The following is a 15,314-nucleotide window of genomic DNA, read 5'->3' as shown; positions in this document are numbered from 1 at the left end:
GTGAATATCCTGCAAATTTGTATTAATAATTTATCTACGGTATTGAGAAGTAATTATTGTGTTTTAATATAAATTTGATTTTTATAATTTATTAAAGATCAAACAGTTATTAAATGTTATACATACTGTAATAAAAGTTACAACTTCTACAGTTTATTCAGCGACGTTTAAGGTTTAAAAAAGTTATCAAGACTAAGAAACTGAATACAGGATTTTTAAACAATAGTATCAAAGGGAATCAAAATTGTCATCTATGCATGCCCCTGTGGAATGTGGTAAAATAGACACAAATGTCGTACTGGTTGCGCGCTGTACAGGCGCACCCAACTTCAACTAGGGGTCCCTGAAACCCCGAAAATTGAAACCCCTCGATAACAACGGTATGTCCCGTTCTTTATGTCTGCTGAATGTTAATAGCCATTTTTAAATTAACACGATAAGCTTTGAATAAACAAGCGTATAATTTATGCGCGTACATGCGCGTCTTACAGACGGGAGAATCCTTTTTGGCGTTCGTATGCGACATTCAGGAAAGAATGTTTAAATAATGATAAAATTATCTATTACCGTAATGTAGTTCTTATACAGTTTACTACCTGAAAAAGTATCAACACGATCAGAAGAGGTATAACGCCGTAAAATAGTTAATGTAAAATGGAAACGGCGGAAATCGAGGACGAACGAACTCATATACGTCCCATAAAATTACCAGCAGCTGTCGAAGTGTTTGCAAATTTGAAAAATGCTCAAAAATTCGCCATTGACATTGGTATGTATTCCATTTCAAATTACCTCGATATGTTAAACAATATTTTGGTTGGCATATACATCTGATTGCTATAAAATTACTGTTTTAAATAGTTTTTAAACACTATGTTTTTTTTATGTTTGATAAAAATTAAAATAATGGAATTAATTACAGGCTTATCATTGACAAAAATAGCTTACTATTCAACAGTTAGTTATCGCAAAGCATTGTATGAAGATACAGGATTGGGAAACAGTGGAGAACGTGCATACAAAGTGCATGAAGGGAATAGGCTTCACTTTGTTAAATTTGAAACAAGATACATTGAAAATTGTTTGGATTTTGTAAAAGAGAATTTAGTAAATGTTGAAAGATTTCAAGGTAAAAGTATTAAAGTAACTGGTGGAGGGGCATACAAGTATACTCCTTTGTTACAAGAAAAATTAGGCTTAACGTAAGTGCTTTAAAATATAAGACTTCATTTTCATAATTTAGTGTTAAAGGTCTTAATATGAAAATGAAAATATTTCAGGGTTGATAAAGAAGATGAAATGACATGTTTAATAAAAGGTTGCAATTTTTTACTTAAGAATATCTCATGTGAAGCATTTGAGTTTGAAAGACATGGCAATCCTGAATATAAATTTCAAAAGGCTGGTCTTAATATATTTCCATATATGTTAGTAAATATTGGTAGTGGAGTCAGTATTCTTAAAGTAAGTACCATGTATGGTGATCAAATAGTTTTGAAGAATTTGTTCCAAAAACCTGTATAACATTTTCAGGTAGAGTCTGATCAAGTATTTGAAAGGGTTGGTGGGACAGCTACAGGGGGAGGAACATTTTGGGGATTAGGTTCTTTGCTGACAAAAAGGAAGGTATTAATATCAATCCTTTAAATTTTTCAACAACATTATCTTATTGAATTAATGTTCAGCATTATGAAGATTAATGCATACATTATAAAAATGTCTTTAACAATTCCCTTGCTAGGGCTTTGATGAATTACTGCAACTTGCAGAAAGAGGAGATCATCGAAATGTCGATATGTTAGTAAAAGATATTTATGGAGGCGACTATTCCTCTCAAGGATTACCTGGAGACCTTATTGCAGCCTCTTTTGGCAAAGTTGTGTCTTATAAAGGTAAAGAAACAAGCAATTAGTTGGAAGATTAAACGAAATTAATTGGTTAAATATATTATAGGTCAACCTAAATTTTCGGAAGCCGATCTCGCGAGAAGTCTTTTACTTACGATAAGTAATGATATCGGACAAATAGCTAGTTTGTATGCAACTGTACATAAAATGGATAAAGTTTATTTCGGTGGTTACTTTCTACGTAATCATCCATTATCAATGCATACCATTTCATATTCCATCAAATATTGGTCAAATGTTAGTTTTGAAATTTCTTTCTTTCGAAGGAATTTAAGATATTTTAAAAACGTAACTTATAATGTATATCATCTAGGGTAAAGTAAAGCCCCTATTTCTTCGTCACGAGGGTTACCTTGGTGCAATTGGAGCATTTTTGTATGGTGCTGAACAATCTAATGAACATAGTTGGTTAGAAAATTATGCAGGGTCGTCAGGTTTTAAAGATTCGATATCTACCAATCTCGGAATTAAAGTGGATCAGTTGGAAATTGACCAAGCAGAAAATGCTGTTACATTTTGTCCACTTTTAAAAGATCCCTCATCTTATAACCCTGATACAACAGACCTTGCTCAAGATAAGGAAGCTAGGTAAGTCATAGATAAAAATATTTTAGTAAATAGTACATTGATCTGAGTATTAAATATTGATATCTCTAGAGATTACTGGCTTCAGTGTTTTGAAGAATCAGTAGATAAATTTGTGGCAAGAGCTATTCATAGTCAGCCACATAGTCCAACTGCAAAAGATAGAGCAACAAAGTTGAAAGAGAAATATGTTAATAGACTGCATTACCTACATCTCCAACCATTGTAAGCTCTGATCACTAATAAAAATGTAATATTTTATAAGAATATATAGCTACCCTACATTTTACGATATAATCTTAATTAATATCGTATTACAGCGCTTATGGAACACTCACTGTAAGAGTATTACTAGATACTATTGAACATTGTATGAAGGAATTTGACTTTCCTGACCCTTATTTGCATGTAAGTTAGTTCTACAGCTCAAGGTTATTTTTTTGTATTGCAAACATACACATGTAAATAATTTGATTCTCTAATATGTAGCAAAAAAAGCAAGAGAACGAGGAAGCGTTAAAACATTTGAAAAATCGCATAATAGCTATTGATTACTTGGAAGGAGCGGACAAAATCAAAGCTTTGATACTTGGAGTTCTAAGCGGTAATATGTTTGACTGGGGTGCTAACGCGGTCGCGACATTGATGGAAACCACCGACTTCGGTTTTGCTGAAGCTCAAGCAAAAATACCGGGTACTGCAATGTCTCAGAATCCTTGTTTATAACTAATATATTGCAAGAAAAAGTATCATCAAGATTCATATGTTACTTTTCTTAAACTTAGGTAGACCTTGGCTACAAGATGATTTGGACGATTGGATAGATAGATTAGAAACAGGACCACCCCATAAATGTGCCGCTATTTTTGTTGACAATAGCGGGGTTGACATAGTATTGGGAATTTTACCATTCGCAAGAGATTTGCTGTTACGAGGGACAAAGGTTAGCGAGAATATATTTGTGGTCTAAAGGTCGTTTGATAACTTAATTAAAATCAATTAAGTATTATTCTAGGTTATTCTGTGTGCTAATTCTATGCCAGCCTTGAACGATGTGACGTATCCAGAATTGGTTGTAACATTACGGGACGCAGCAAAAATATGTAAAGTTATTAGGCAGGCTCTAAAAGAAAACCGATTGATCGCTATGGAAACAGCTCAGGCTGGTCCTTGTTTGGACTTAAGGTAATTGTACTAAACGCGCAGACAATTGTTTTATAAATTTTAACGAGTTGTTTTATGTTTAACAGCCGATTAAATTTAGATTTATGTCTCGCTATGGTGAAACATAATGTCGATCTTATCGTACTCGAGGGAATGGGAAGAACCCTTCATACCAATCTTCATGCAAAACTGACCTGTGAATGTTTAAAATTAGCTGTCGTTAAAAATCGATGGTTAGCGCTACGATTGGGTGGTGATATGTACGCTGTAATATGTAAATACGAACGACCACCGCAAGAAATTAAAATATACGATATAGAGATGAAACCGACGGAATGTCCACCAGAATGTGTAGAGACAGTAACGGAGATTTGCACCTGCGATATTAAAAAATAAATAACAATAAGGTAAATAGCGATATTCGATGATACATTCACAGATATATTATATTCAAATTCCTATTTCAATTTCAGGAACTGAAAAATCATACATTAAAGTATTTCTTCACTTACGTTTAGATGTATATACATGTGTATATGAACAAAAAATTTAAGTATATTTTAGAATTTCATACAACAATTTATGTATATTGTATAAAAACTTTTAAATATTTTTACAAAATTTATTGTTGTTTGTTTTCAACATTGTAATTGCTATAAAATTTATATTGGAAGTGATTATGAGTAAAAAGGAAGCTTGGTTGATTGCATCATATATTTTGCTCCACGATAAACTAAACGAAATTTATTAAAACGAAGGTTTGCAAATAATTTCACTTTTCTTTATATTTACAGTATGAATCGAGGTTATGGAATGTTCAATATTGTTGAATTAAGCAACTTTTACAATCCAGCCTACTTGTTGTTCAAGTATAAAAACTTTAGGGTTGACATGGATGAATCACGACTAACACCTAGTCAAAGACAATAAAATTATTTTCTCAGTAATTTAAAGAGGTTACCGTAGTTTAAACGATAAGCGATGCGATCAATTATGACAAAGATATGTATCATATGATATTGTATAGTATATCTTCTGTGATAATGTAATATTCAAAAAGGAAGTTACATATACGTGGTAAATTAGAACAATGAATTGGTACATCATAATAGAGTATATATAAAAGGAAGAAAAGAAATATATTAAGTTAGTACCTCCTAATCTTGAGATTAGAAATGAGCGGTTTCAAATGACATTGTTTTGCAGCATAATGAACTCAAATATTCCTTTTTATTATAATATTATGAAAACAATTTATTAATTCTGACAGTATTTATGAATACGCTATACGTTTTTAGAAATTACCAATTTGTGAAGATATACTTCCAGATTATACAACTGCTACCAAAATGATATTATAAACTCTTTTTTTTTTTCAAAAAATTTTATAAAATAAAATGATAAAAACGCGGAGTTTATATACAAAGTACCGAGTGACTTTAATAAAATGAAGACAATTTGTTGAAACTTGAAATTAATTACCTTGTTCCACAATAACATGGTTTTCGAAACAGAGATTTATATGTGAACAGTTTGTTAATACTTGATACAAATATATGCGTATGTGATACACGAATTGCTTTGTAATATGTAAATAAAATATGAATTTTCGAGATCCAATATTTTCAATTCATTTAATTAAGTCCTCTCTAGTAATATAATGTTAGTACAAATTAAAAGGATGTCTAGGATATGAAAAAACATTCTATTTCTCTTTTGTCAATGGACATGAGAAAAGTGAGAACTGTTCTTTCACTAAACTGGTCGTCAGAGTAGGAAAACGAAGGAAAAATGAAAGAAGAAAAAGTTGCATGCGGAACACGTTCTAAGTTCATTTCTTTCGGCCACGTGTTACGTAACGTCCGGATATTCAGCTTTATTAAATTCTCATTCTGCGATATTGTCCAGTGATCCGGTTTCGAATTCGCTTTACGATACCTTTTTGAACACCCTTCAAAAGATTAAAAAATTATTAAAAACTCTGTGGTTTACATAGATTGCGTAAAAAAATCCACAGACCCTGTGGATTTAATCATCAATTTAATACCGATCTATCATTACATTAGTTATTCACGTTTCCTGAACACGTCTCCAAATTAAAAAAAAAAAAAAAAAAAAAAATCGATCCCTATGGGGATTTGAACTCGCAACCTTTACATTTAACATCGCTGAATATATCAGAATATATTCATTTTAATAATTAATATTTTGATAGGACTTAAGATTATTATTTTCATCCAAATGAAGAATCTACATCCGCGAAGTCGCAAGGAAATAGTTAATCATGATTCAAAGTCACCCCGTGACAGAGGGTAGTTAAGGAGTAGAAACAAAGATCAACTATCTTCCTAAAAGCATTATGCTGTTCACCCGAGAGAAGTAGTTTCCTTCTTATGGAAAAGGACACTGGAATGAAGTCTAACAAGCATGCTCTTCGTTCCATAATTAAAGGATAACGTCATTCACGAATACAAAGAACCATCTGAAAAGAATTTCCACGAATTATTTGATCGTATTAAAATCGAATAAATTCAGTGCTATCAAAAGAAGAGAGGGAAAAAACGAGAAGTGTGCTTTGTTCTCGGTTGACAAAATTATTTTAATACATAGCTGTTGAAACCGATGCGATTCCTTTCACGCGAACAAATCGTAATAAACAGCTGTCCTTCTAGTGAAATTAAAAAGCGGTACACTCGTAAAACATGCTCTTTTCATAAAACGTTTGCGACCAACACACGTGAAACATTTTTTCCTGTTTCTACCTTTTTTCAAACTTCAGCTTGAAAATGAACGAGTAGTAATAACGAGCGTTGAAAAATTCAAGAGAAACTTAAAGGGTATTAAATTGCAGCTAGTTACCGAAATTTCTCGTTTAAAAATGAAAGAGAATTTCAGAAGTTTTTAAACCTGCAATCAACTATTAATATAGCAATTCCATGAAACGAGGGATGTAGAAAAAATGCAAGGAAATTCGAGCAAATCGATGCTGAATAGGATTAAAAAATCTAGCGCATCGTTAGCATAGATAAAGGGTGCGTGTTCTAATTACGAAATTAACGCAATTAGAGAGTACTGGCGCTAGAACGAAGCAACGATTCATCATTACCCCGGTGTTCTGTGATTATTTATCGAAACATACTTGTGGTCGTTCATCTATCAACCCCCGATCGCTTCGTTGATCTTAATAATTCGATTTCGTGCGTTTGGACAGTGAAATTAATATTAAACGAATTTATTGATATCATAAATTTCGTTTAAAAATTACAGTTTCAATTTTGCGAGATAACAAGATTCCAAGTTTAAATTGGAAAATAATAATACTCTTCGTTGAGGAACACAGACTCTGTAAGGACCATTTCCGTTTCGAAAATAACGGATGGGATTAGCATCGTTATTAACTGTCGTCGTAAAAGCAAAGTCAATATCGTCGAAGAGCATTGTTTCAAATGAAGTGTCCAAAGTAATGGATCAATGTAAACGAATCTTGAATTACGCTCTCGTAATAAACGTTTCGCATTATTTAAAACGTAACAATGATCCTTGTGTTTATTTCATTTCCCTCGGATTCATGGTTTTATTAAAAGTTTTCGCGTTAATTACTGTTACGATATATCAGCTGCGGAGGATATTAACATTGCTAGAACAAGCTGTTGACAGAGATCGACAACGCTCGAGCAAATCCTTTCCATTAATAATGACGATATTAAACGTGACGTTGCTGTGAATTTCGCTAACTGATAAGCGCGTCACGTTTCACCGATTGCTGCATTCGTGATCATTTATTATCGACGCGGTTGCAAACGTGATTATCCGTGGATTATATCGATAATTAAGAAAAAATCTGATCTACCGTAGTTCGATCAGTTGCAACTATTGCAATTCCAAATTCGTGAAATTCTGTAGTCTCAAAATTTCTATATTCCTTAATTTTTAAATTTCCAAGTTCCAAAGCTTTCAAGCTCCCAAATTCCTAAGTTCCAAAAATGCAAAATCGCGAAGTTACAATATTTCTTAATTCTTAAATTTCCAAGTTCCCAAGTTTCTAAGTTCCAAGCACCCAGGTTTCTATGCTCTCAAGTTCCCAAGCTCCCAAGTTTCTAAGTTCCCAAGCTTCCAAGTTACAAAGCTTTCAAGCTCTCAAGTTCTTTAGTTCCAAAATAGCAAAATCGAAGTTACAATATTGTCAAATTCTAAGATTCTAAGCTCCTCCGTGTCATTATTAACGAAGGTAAGAGAGCTGACCCACCCCATCGAAGAATCCCAATTACATCCCGACCCCATAAGAACATTTTCACGAATTTCCATCATCTGATGTTCGCGCAAATGGTAAATTATTTCTGCCGCATTCGCAACAGTTTTTTCGTCGGTTCCTCGACGGTGGTTAACCAACTGGCTGTTTCGTGACAATCGCGATGCTCCTCCATGAAACGCCCGGATTAATTAAAAGCCGTCCAGCATCGAAACTGGAAACGGAGTTCAACGAACGAGCCAGCGCAAACGTTCTCAGAGGGTTGCAAAACGTTTCACGAGAAGCATCGGTCGACCACAATTGCTCATCGCTTCTGGAAACTTTCCCTGGAACCTGTTGATGCCACTTCTGTCGATGTTTTTCGCTTTCCACCACGTTTCTCTCGAGGATGCGATGATTTTCCGCTTGAGGATCTCTTCAAGCTTGGCAGCCACGTTTCTCGACGGTTCGCTGTGTTTTTCTTGCTGTTGATTTCCCTCCCTGTTTGTTTTATGTTAAATAGTTTCTCTTGTATTAGTTAAAGTCCTGTAGCTATGTTTTTTTAAACAATTTCTAATAATTTTCTCTCTATTAAAATTTTCTGGAAAATGTTCAATCATATTTTTCGAAGTCACAGCTGGTTGTACGAGTACAATACAATTTTTCCAATCAATTCTTCTGTTCGATGTTTATTCGATTATCGAGAATGCTTCAGAATTGAGAGCGTAATGTCTCCTTGTTTGCCTCTTAATAAATGCACACACTGAAACGCGAATAATGTTTCTGTACGGTAAAGTGGATGGAATTACTCGTAATTTGGTAATGAGCACTGCGAAACGGCAACAAGAATCACCATAACCCACATCACGTACTACCGGTCATATGCGTAATGTAATGCTCCTAATGTAGGTACTATGTGTTATAACAATAGGATCCACTGATGGTGGAGGTACTACTAACGTGTTTGTGAAGCCCTTTACGGGTGGATATTATGCGTGGGTGTATGATGTACTAACGTGGCCTATTCGAAAAGGAAGAAGATCAGTCAAATTTCCAAATTCCACAATTCCAAAATTCCAAAGTTTCCAAATCCTCAAATTATCAAATATCTAAGTTTTCAAATTTCCAGATTCCTACATTTCCAAATTTCTTAAATTCCAAAGTTTCCAAATCCTCAAATTATCAAATATCTAAGTTTCCAAATTTCCAAATTTCCAGATTCCTATATTTCCAAATTCTCAAATTCCCAAATTCTAAAATTTGAGAAGTACAGAAACCTCAAATTTTCAAATCAAGATGTGCCCCACAGTGTACCCATTTGCCCATCGCTTCTCCAAAGGAAGTTTCCCATAAATCAAAATTATCCCTCCACCCCAATTGTCACCTGAAACCTTCAAAGCCCAGTCTCGTGCCGCTTTGTGTCTGGCCACGTGTTCGTAAACAAGAATTATTTAGTTCGGATAGAAATGGAGGATGGCGACGGAGAGGAGGTTCGCCATCGGCGCGTGATAGAATCGCTCACGATTAAGCGAGCATCACGCCTCCGCGAATTTTCCACGGATGGTCGAGTCGTTGGATAGGCTATGTTACAGGTGTACTCGTGTTCATTGGCCAACCATGACCTCGTGCTCGTATCACGAGAATATTGCGTACGTGTTGGCAAAGAGAAGATCGTACAGAAGCAAGTGCATTAGTATAAGTAGGTAGGGGTCAGGCTGACCCTGTCAAAAAATAACGAAACAAATATTTATCTTATGGAAATTGCAATATCTAATATGAAATTATCAATTAAAATGAACATTTTTATTAAAATTAGAGGACTAGAATTGGGGGTGTGTAGATTGTCCATTACTGAAAATGATTCTCTTTTCGACACTTTTGGACGGTTGTTCGAATATAATGGCCGTCATACCGATTCCCATCGCGATTGTTGCTATTATCGCCAGCCTTGTAAGCTCGATGTCGACAAAGCTACTGTTATCGTACTTAAGGGTAGTCGGTTGAGCTTCGGCTTTTGGGCTGAACATGGAATTGTGCGGAGCGAACTGCTGTCAAGATTAACGCGATGGAATTGTGGAATGAGTCTGAAGCTTCTTCGAACTTTAGATATGTAAGGGAAATTGACACAGATACCGGGCGAAGTTTAATCCAACTATGAAAATTTCCCTATCTGTTTCGTGGTAACTGTGATTAACAATTATAATTGTTCATATTACTCAAAGTTAATTCTAAATACAAAAATTAGATATCCAAATTAGTTAAATAGAAGAATTTCAAAATTTACAAAATGATGTCTAAGGTAGTCTAAAATTGACCTAATTTCGTATGCGAACAACACCGTTTCTAATAAGGACGTTGTTAAGTAGATTCAATAAATTCGACACGACCGGTTGGACCGATTATTTTTAAGAATTAATTCGTGGCCTTGTCGAGAATAGAAGAACCCCCTGTTCCGTCTACAATGTTAAAGGAACGACTGAACGATGACATAATCGTCTGAATCACCGATTAAGATCAATTATCTCGGTGTCGTCGGTAAACGTGCCTTCTTCTCTCACGGAACGAGTTTCATTTCGTAAATTCAAGCTACAGCGGAGGTTCAGGTGATTAAAAAGGATCTTGTTGCTTCTCTAGTTAAACTTGAAAAGTACGTTAAACACACTCGAGAAAATTGCAACGAAACTGGTGTGTAAAGAGGAAATATCTACAGTGGGAGAACCATAATTGTCAAAACAAACTTCTTCGTTTTTATTTTTAATCTCGATAACGATCTCTGAAATATCCAAGAGAAAGTTTTTAATTTCTTAATGGAGGGTAAATTGACCCTGGTTGCCCCACTGAATTGATACATTTTTTATGGAAATATTGCAGGAAGGTGTCCCTGGATCTTCTTTTTTTTTTTCATCATTTCCCTTCATACGATAGGAAGGATCATAAAAACTTCATCGTTTACGAGCATCTCGGTGAAACAAAGGACCATTCATCTTCGCTGACAGCGGCGTGGAAAAAGCTAGGATGCATTTAAATTACAAATATTGAGCACTCGCAGGATAACGGAGGACGCGAAACGATGAATGTTCCGCCAGGGAAATCGCTATTGATTTCCATGTCGGAGCAGCGAATTGATAATGTTACGCGTTCGCGATGCACGCCGTTCCATTATGAACGTGGAAATCCATTATGAAGTAAATATTCATTAGAAGATTTGTTCCGTTCGTTGATGAAACGACAGTTGCATAAATGACGTAACAACAGAGGTATTCTCTTTCCTTTTCCTCCTGTTTACCGTGCTCGATTTCCTTTGTACCTGCTCGCGTTTACATTGTAAAATAAAATAAACTCGTCCGGATGCAGATTCCTCGTGGGAAGCGTAAAGTTACCGATCAAATTTAACCTTGCTTCCTTGAGAATTTGAAACTTGAAAACTTACGCCCAAGTTTCCACTCTGCATACGTCGCGTCGCCTTGCACTCAGCCAGCTACTTTGAATGCACCTAGCGACGTCACGAATTTTCTAGACAAATTGTATTCTTTGCACGTTGTTGCATCCTCTGGATGCATGTTAAGCACCGCGCGGTGAGTTCGAGCTTCGATTAACGACAAAAATTCTATTCGCCATTGAAACGTGAGAATTGTATAAATTGTACATCATTTCGAATGTCGTTCCATTAATTTCAATGTATTTCATTGGCGATGTTAACGGAAGATTAAACTGCCGTTTTAATAATCGGTGCGATAAACGATGTAATTAATGAACGACGCGCCACGGTGATGCTAATTAAATTTGTTTCTATGTTTTCGCAAGATTACACCGGCCGGCCGAGTTGCGCCCGCATCCAGCAACTCGTTGCAGAAGTTGCATCAGTTAATTACATCTAACCGGATTAAACAACCGTGCAGGGAGTAGAAAACGAGGGGAATGGGATTTTTGACAGTGCCGGAGGATCGGCGACGCACGGTACTCTGAGACTGTTCCCTCTGTCCCGAGAGAAGCTTAGATTTTTTTGCTCCCAGTACCATTAGAATAATAGAATTAGGACTTAGAAACTTTTTCTTAGAACTCTAGAGTCTTTCCCGTACCATGCTCCCTTTGGTGACTATTTAGAATCCGTCCGAAAGGTCGGCGACGCACGGTACTTATACTACTACCCCTATATTCCTATACTCTTTATATGCATCGACATGTTTGTCTTGAAATGCATAATGAAGTTTTCCTAACAACACAATATTTCCTAATTTAGACACCACAAAACATGACTCTGCCCTGCTAATTTTCCTCTGGACATTAACTTATTAACGAATTTCCAAGGAAATTCAACCGCATCGCCTATTCCGCTGCAATTACCGTCCAAAGTACCAGATAGTTAATTATTACTGGTTAATGGATCTCCGATATAGGGTGCAATTTCGGGAGACGATAGAGACGTTCGTGCATAGAAGGAAGAGGATGGAGACTAAAGCAACGAATGAAAATAATCACTCGTAGGACTGTGCGGAATTATTTATCCGCTTGTGGCTAGAACGTTGGACGTTGATAAATAGATGCCTCGCGCGAAACGCTTCGAGGAAACGAGAAAGAACGATTAAACGAGGTCCGTGGTACGTAGGAGGAAAAAAATATTGTCCCTCTCAACAACGCCATAGAAAGAAAGATACAAGCTGTCCCGTGTGGAGAGCTTCCCTTGCTTTTTCCTCGATTTTCCACTGGGAAATGAAAATACTTAATCTAGCTCTTGTTTATTCAGGGAAACAACCGTCTGATCTGTGTTGCATGACGTATGATTCAAATTTTCAACCTTATCCTAATCGAATTTTTAACATCATAAATGAAGTCGTATTTTTTAAATATACTTTGAATTTATTAAAAATTTCCCATGAAAAAGAAATGAGATATTTCGAAGAATAAAGGAGAGTCAAACACGATTTCAAGTGATATAAAAGTTCCGAACGACTCCCTGTCTGACTATAGCGCGACTTCTACTACTGACACCTCTGGAACCGATTCGACGAGCATCAAATTCCAGGGAAACTGGAAGTAACAACGCGTATATGGAACAAAGGGAGCATTTAGGAAGCAAAGTTTATGCGAATAGACGCCTGCTGAATGCTGGCGGTAATTGAATCTAATTCTTATTCCACGAACGTATGTCCCGTAAAGTCGTGGGCCTCGTAGAACTGTAAACTCGGCTACACTTACTCCCTACCTTTCTCTGCTCTTTCCCGTATTTCCACACACTCGAACGCGTTCTATTCTTTCGTTTGCCTTCGTTTCTTTCGTGATTCCTTACTTTCTTCGAAAAGCACCCTGTCTGAAAACCTTTCGTCCATAGAAAACTTTCCTTGAAATCTTTTAACTCTTCTTCGACGTCGAGTTGGTACTTTTCACTTTCCTTTTTCAACAAATACGCTGAGAAATTTAACTCTTTATTTCTGGAAAATTATTTTATCAAAATTTCGTTGAATTTTATTAGATAATTAGAACTGAACGCCTTCGTGATAACCGAGTCGTGGTATTTCCTGTTCAGAGCCGGTCAACAAATTAGCATACGGTCATCAGTTAATTTATTAATTCGTTTGACTGACCGAGAGGTCGCGATCCCTTTTATCTTGAAAAACCGTCGGACAAACGTGCTACACCCACGAGACGATTAAAGTGCTAATTTACAATGATGGGTTAATCGACGTGTTGTTTCCGGAAGTCGATTACCAGAGCTCGTTTGTCATCGTTCGACGATGATGTTCCGGGAGGCGAGTTCGTGTTCTACCGATTTCCATATTCCAGAGAATCGTATGTAGAATACGAGAGTATTGGTAATATTTCTCCCTGGGATGGCTGCTTTTATGATTGCCGGGATTCAATGGGATTTAATGGCGGGTGGATCAACAGCCTTTGCTAATCGAATGATTGCTCTATGACTCGATGAAATTAAATAGAATAGAATCTATAGCAGTTAGTAAATATTGCCAAATAAAATAAAATATTTCATCCTCTATAATAAAAATTTTTCTAGTTCTTCTTCATTTTGGGGCCCTTTATCTTTGACTTTTAATAAATGGCAAAGGTTGTATAATATAGAGCATCGTTTGGATCGATGGCGAGCGACACGATGGCAGCCCATTAAATCTGTTTTCCCCGGTGAAATAACAAGTGGGTCGAGTCGTGGGTGCCAGACGTTCCTCAACTTCGCAAGTTTCCTCTTAAACGGATTACAACATCGTTCGTTGTGTGTTGGCCTGCGGATGGCGGCTGCCTACGTGAAATTCAACGCAAACTTTTCGACCCTTTGTGCTTAGGATCCCTTTGACTGTCGGCTTATATCAACGAGGGGCGCGTCGTGGGAGGATCGTTAAGCTAGATCGAGCCGTTCGCCACCAGAAGAATAGCCGTGGAGAAACCGGAGCATCGAGGAAAGTGACGGAGGAAAAAGGATAGATCCCGATGGAAATGGAACAGGAAGATTCGGGTGGATGCGAGGGAAACATGTTGGCCATCTTTCCTTTGGAGATTCTCCAATTGCTAAGATCTTCTCTTTTTGATAGAGATCAAGGTGGCTCGATGTTGCCTTTGCTCTCCTTATCGTGCACTTTATTTAAGGAAAATCTATTTTATAGGATCTTTAGAAAATACGTTTTTAGTATGAATGGAGTTTTTTTTTGGTGATTTATAGGAGCGAAGATAATTAAGTAATTATCGTGGTATTCAAGGGTGGGTTTGGACCCCTTAAAAATTTTAACTGGTCCCCTTTTCTTAAGGTTCTAAAATTCTAAAATTCTAAAATTAAAAAATTTTAAGGTTCTAAAATTCCAAAAATTCTAATATTCTTTCCAAAAATCTTGCGAAATCCAAAATATTAAATACTTGGCATTGTTAATAAAGGCTTGTGGTGACGATGACAATTACATTACCAAGGACTTTTTATCATTTTAATCGAGTAATAAAAGTCTATTAAATAAACTTCTAGTCGGTAAGATAAGATTTTTCCAGGATCGATTCTTTGCTCCTTAGCCTACTTCGTAATCCTTCAAGAAAGATTTGAAGAAGAGAAGAACGTTAATTTACCTTAATGGACAAAATTGGTCTCGATATTAGAACTCCTTAAGAATCAGGACGAAGTAGTTGGACTTTGTCGACTACCATTATGGAACTTCTTGCAGGCTTATCGAAGTTTGTTAAGCGACGCAGCTAATAGTACGAAGGACTCGGGTTCAGGATAAAAAGTAGAAAGGGCAAGCTAAGAACACAAGGACGATAAGGAAAATGAAGACTTGCAAGAAAACCGATAAAAACAAGAAGAAAGTTCAAGAACACGGATATTTTGCTTGATAGGTTGGCATCATGCTCGCGGGGCTTAGGTTAATTGGAAAATTAACCTTAATTATCGAAACTTCGCCGTACCTTATCGTTCTGTTCTCCATGTTTTATAGCCGTTG

General features: G+C 36.1%; 1 protein-coding gene across 2 annotated transcripts; it reads left to right on the top strand.

Moving 5' to 3' along the window:
- Positions 1 to 408: 408 nt before the first annotated feature.
- Positions 409 to 5,271, top strand: LOC117611971 (4'-phosphopantetheine phosphatase). 2 transcript variants are annotated; one of them, XM_034340533.2, is made up of 14 exons: positions 409 to 769; positions 923 to 1,202; positions 1,281 to 1,464; positions 1,534 to 1,626; positions 1,742 to 1,892; positions 1,954 to 2,144; positions 2,221 to 2,495; positions 2,565 to 2,717; positions 2,813 to 2,900; positions 2,982 to 3,186; positions 3,278 to 3,435; positions 3,508 to 3,677; positions 3,743 to 4,063; positions 4,451 to 5,271. In XM_034340533.2, exons 1-13 carry the CDS (start codon positions 655 to 657, stop codon positions 4,050 to 4,052), a joined length of 2,373 nt encoding a protein of 790 aa, XP_034196424.2. In that variant the 5' UTR covers positions 409 to 654; the 3' UTR covers positions 4,053 to 4,063; positions 4,451 to 5,271. The 2 variants fall into 2 exon arrangements, with proteins under 2 accessions (XP_034196424.2, XP_076546053.1); XM_076689938.1 differs by having other exon boundaries at positions 4,130 to 5,271.
- The last annotated feature ends 10,043 nt before the right edge of the window (positions 5,272 to 15,314 follow it).

This window comes from Osmia lignaria, chromosome 9 (assembly GCF_051020975.1).
Source record: "Osmia lignaria lignaria isolate PbOS001 chromosome 9, iyOsmLign1, whole genome shotgun sequence".
NCBI lineage: Eukaryota > Metazoa > Arthropoda > Insecta > Hymenoptera > Megachilidae > Osmia > Osmia lignaria.
Note: the sequence above shows the minus strand (reverse complement) of the source record. Positions and strands in the feature narration are given on the sequence as shown.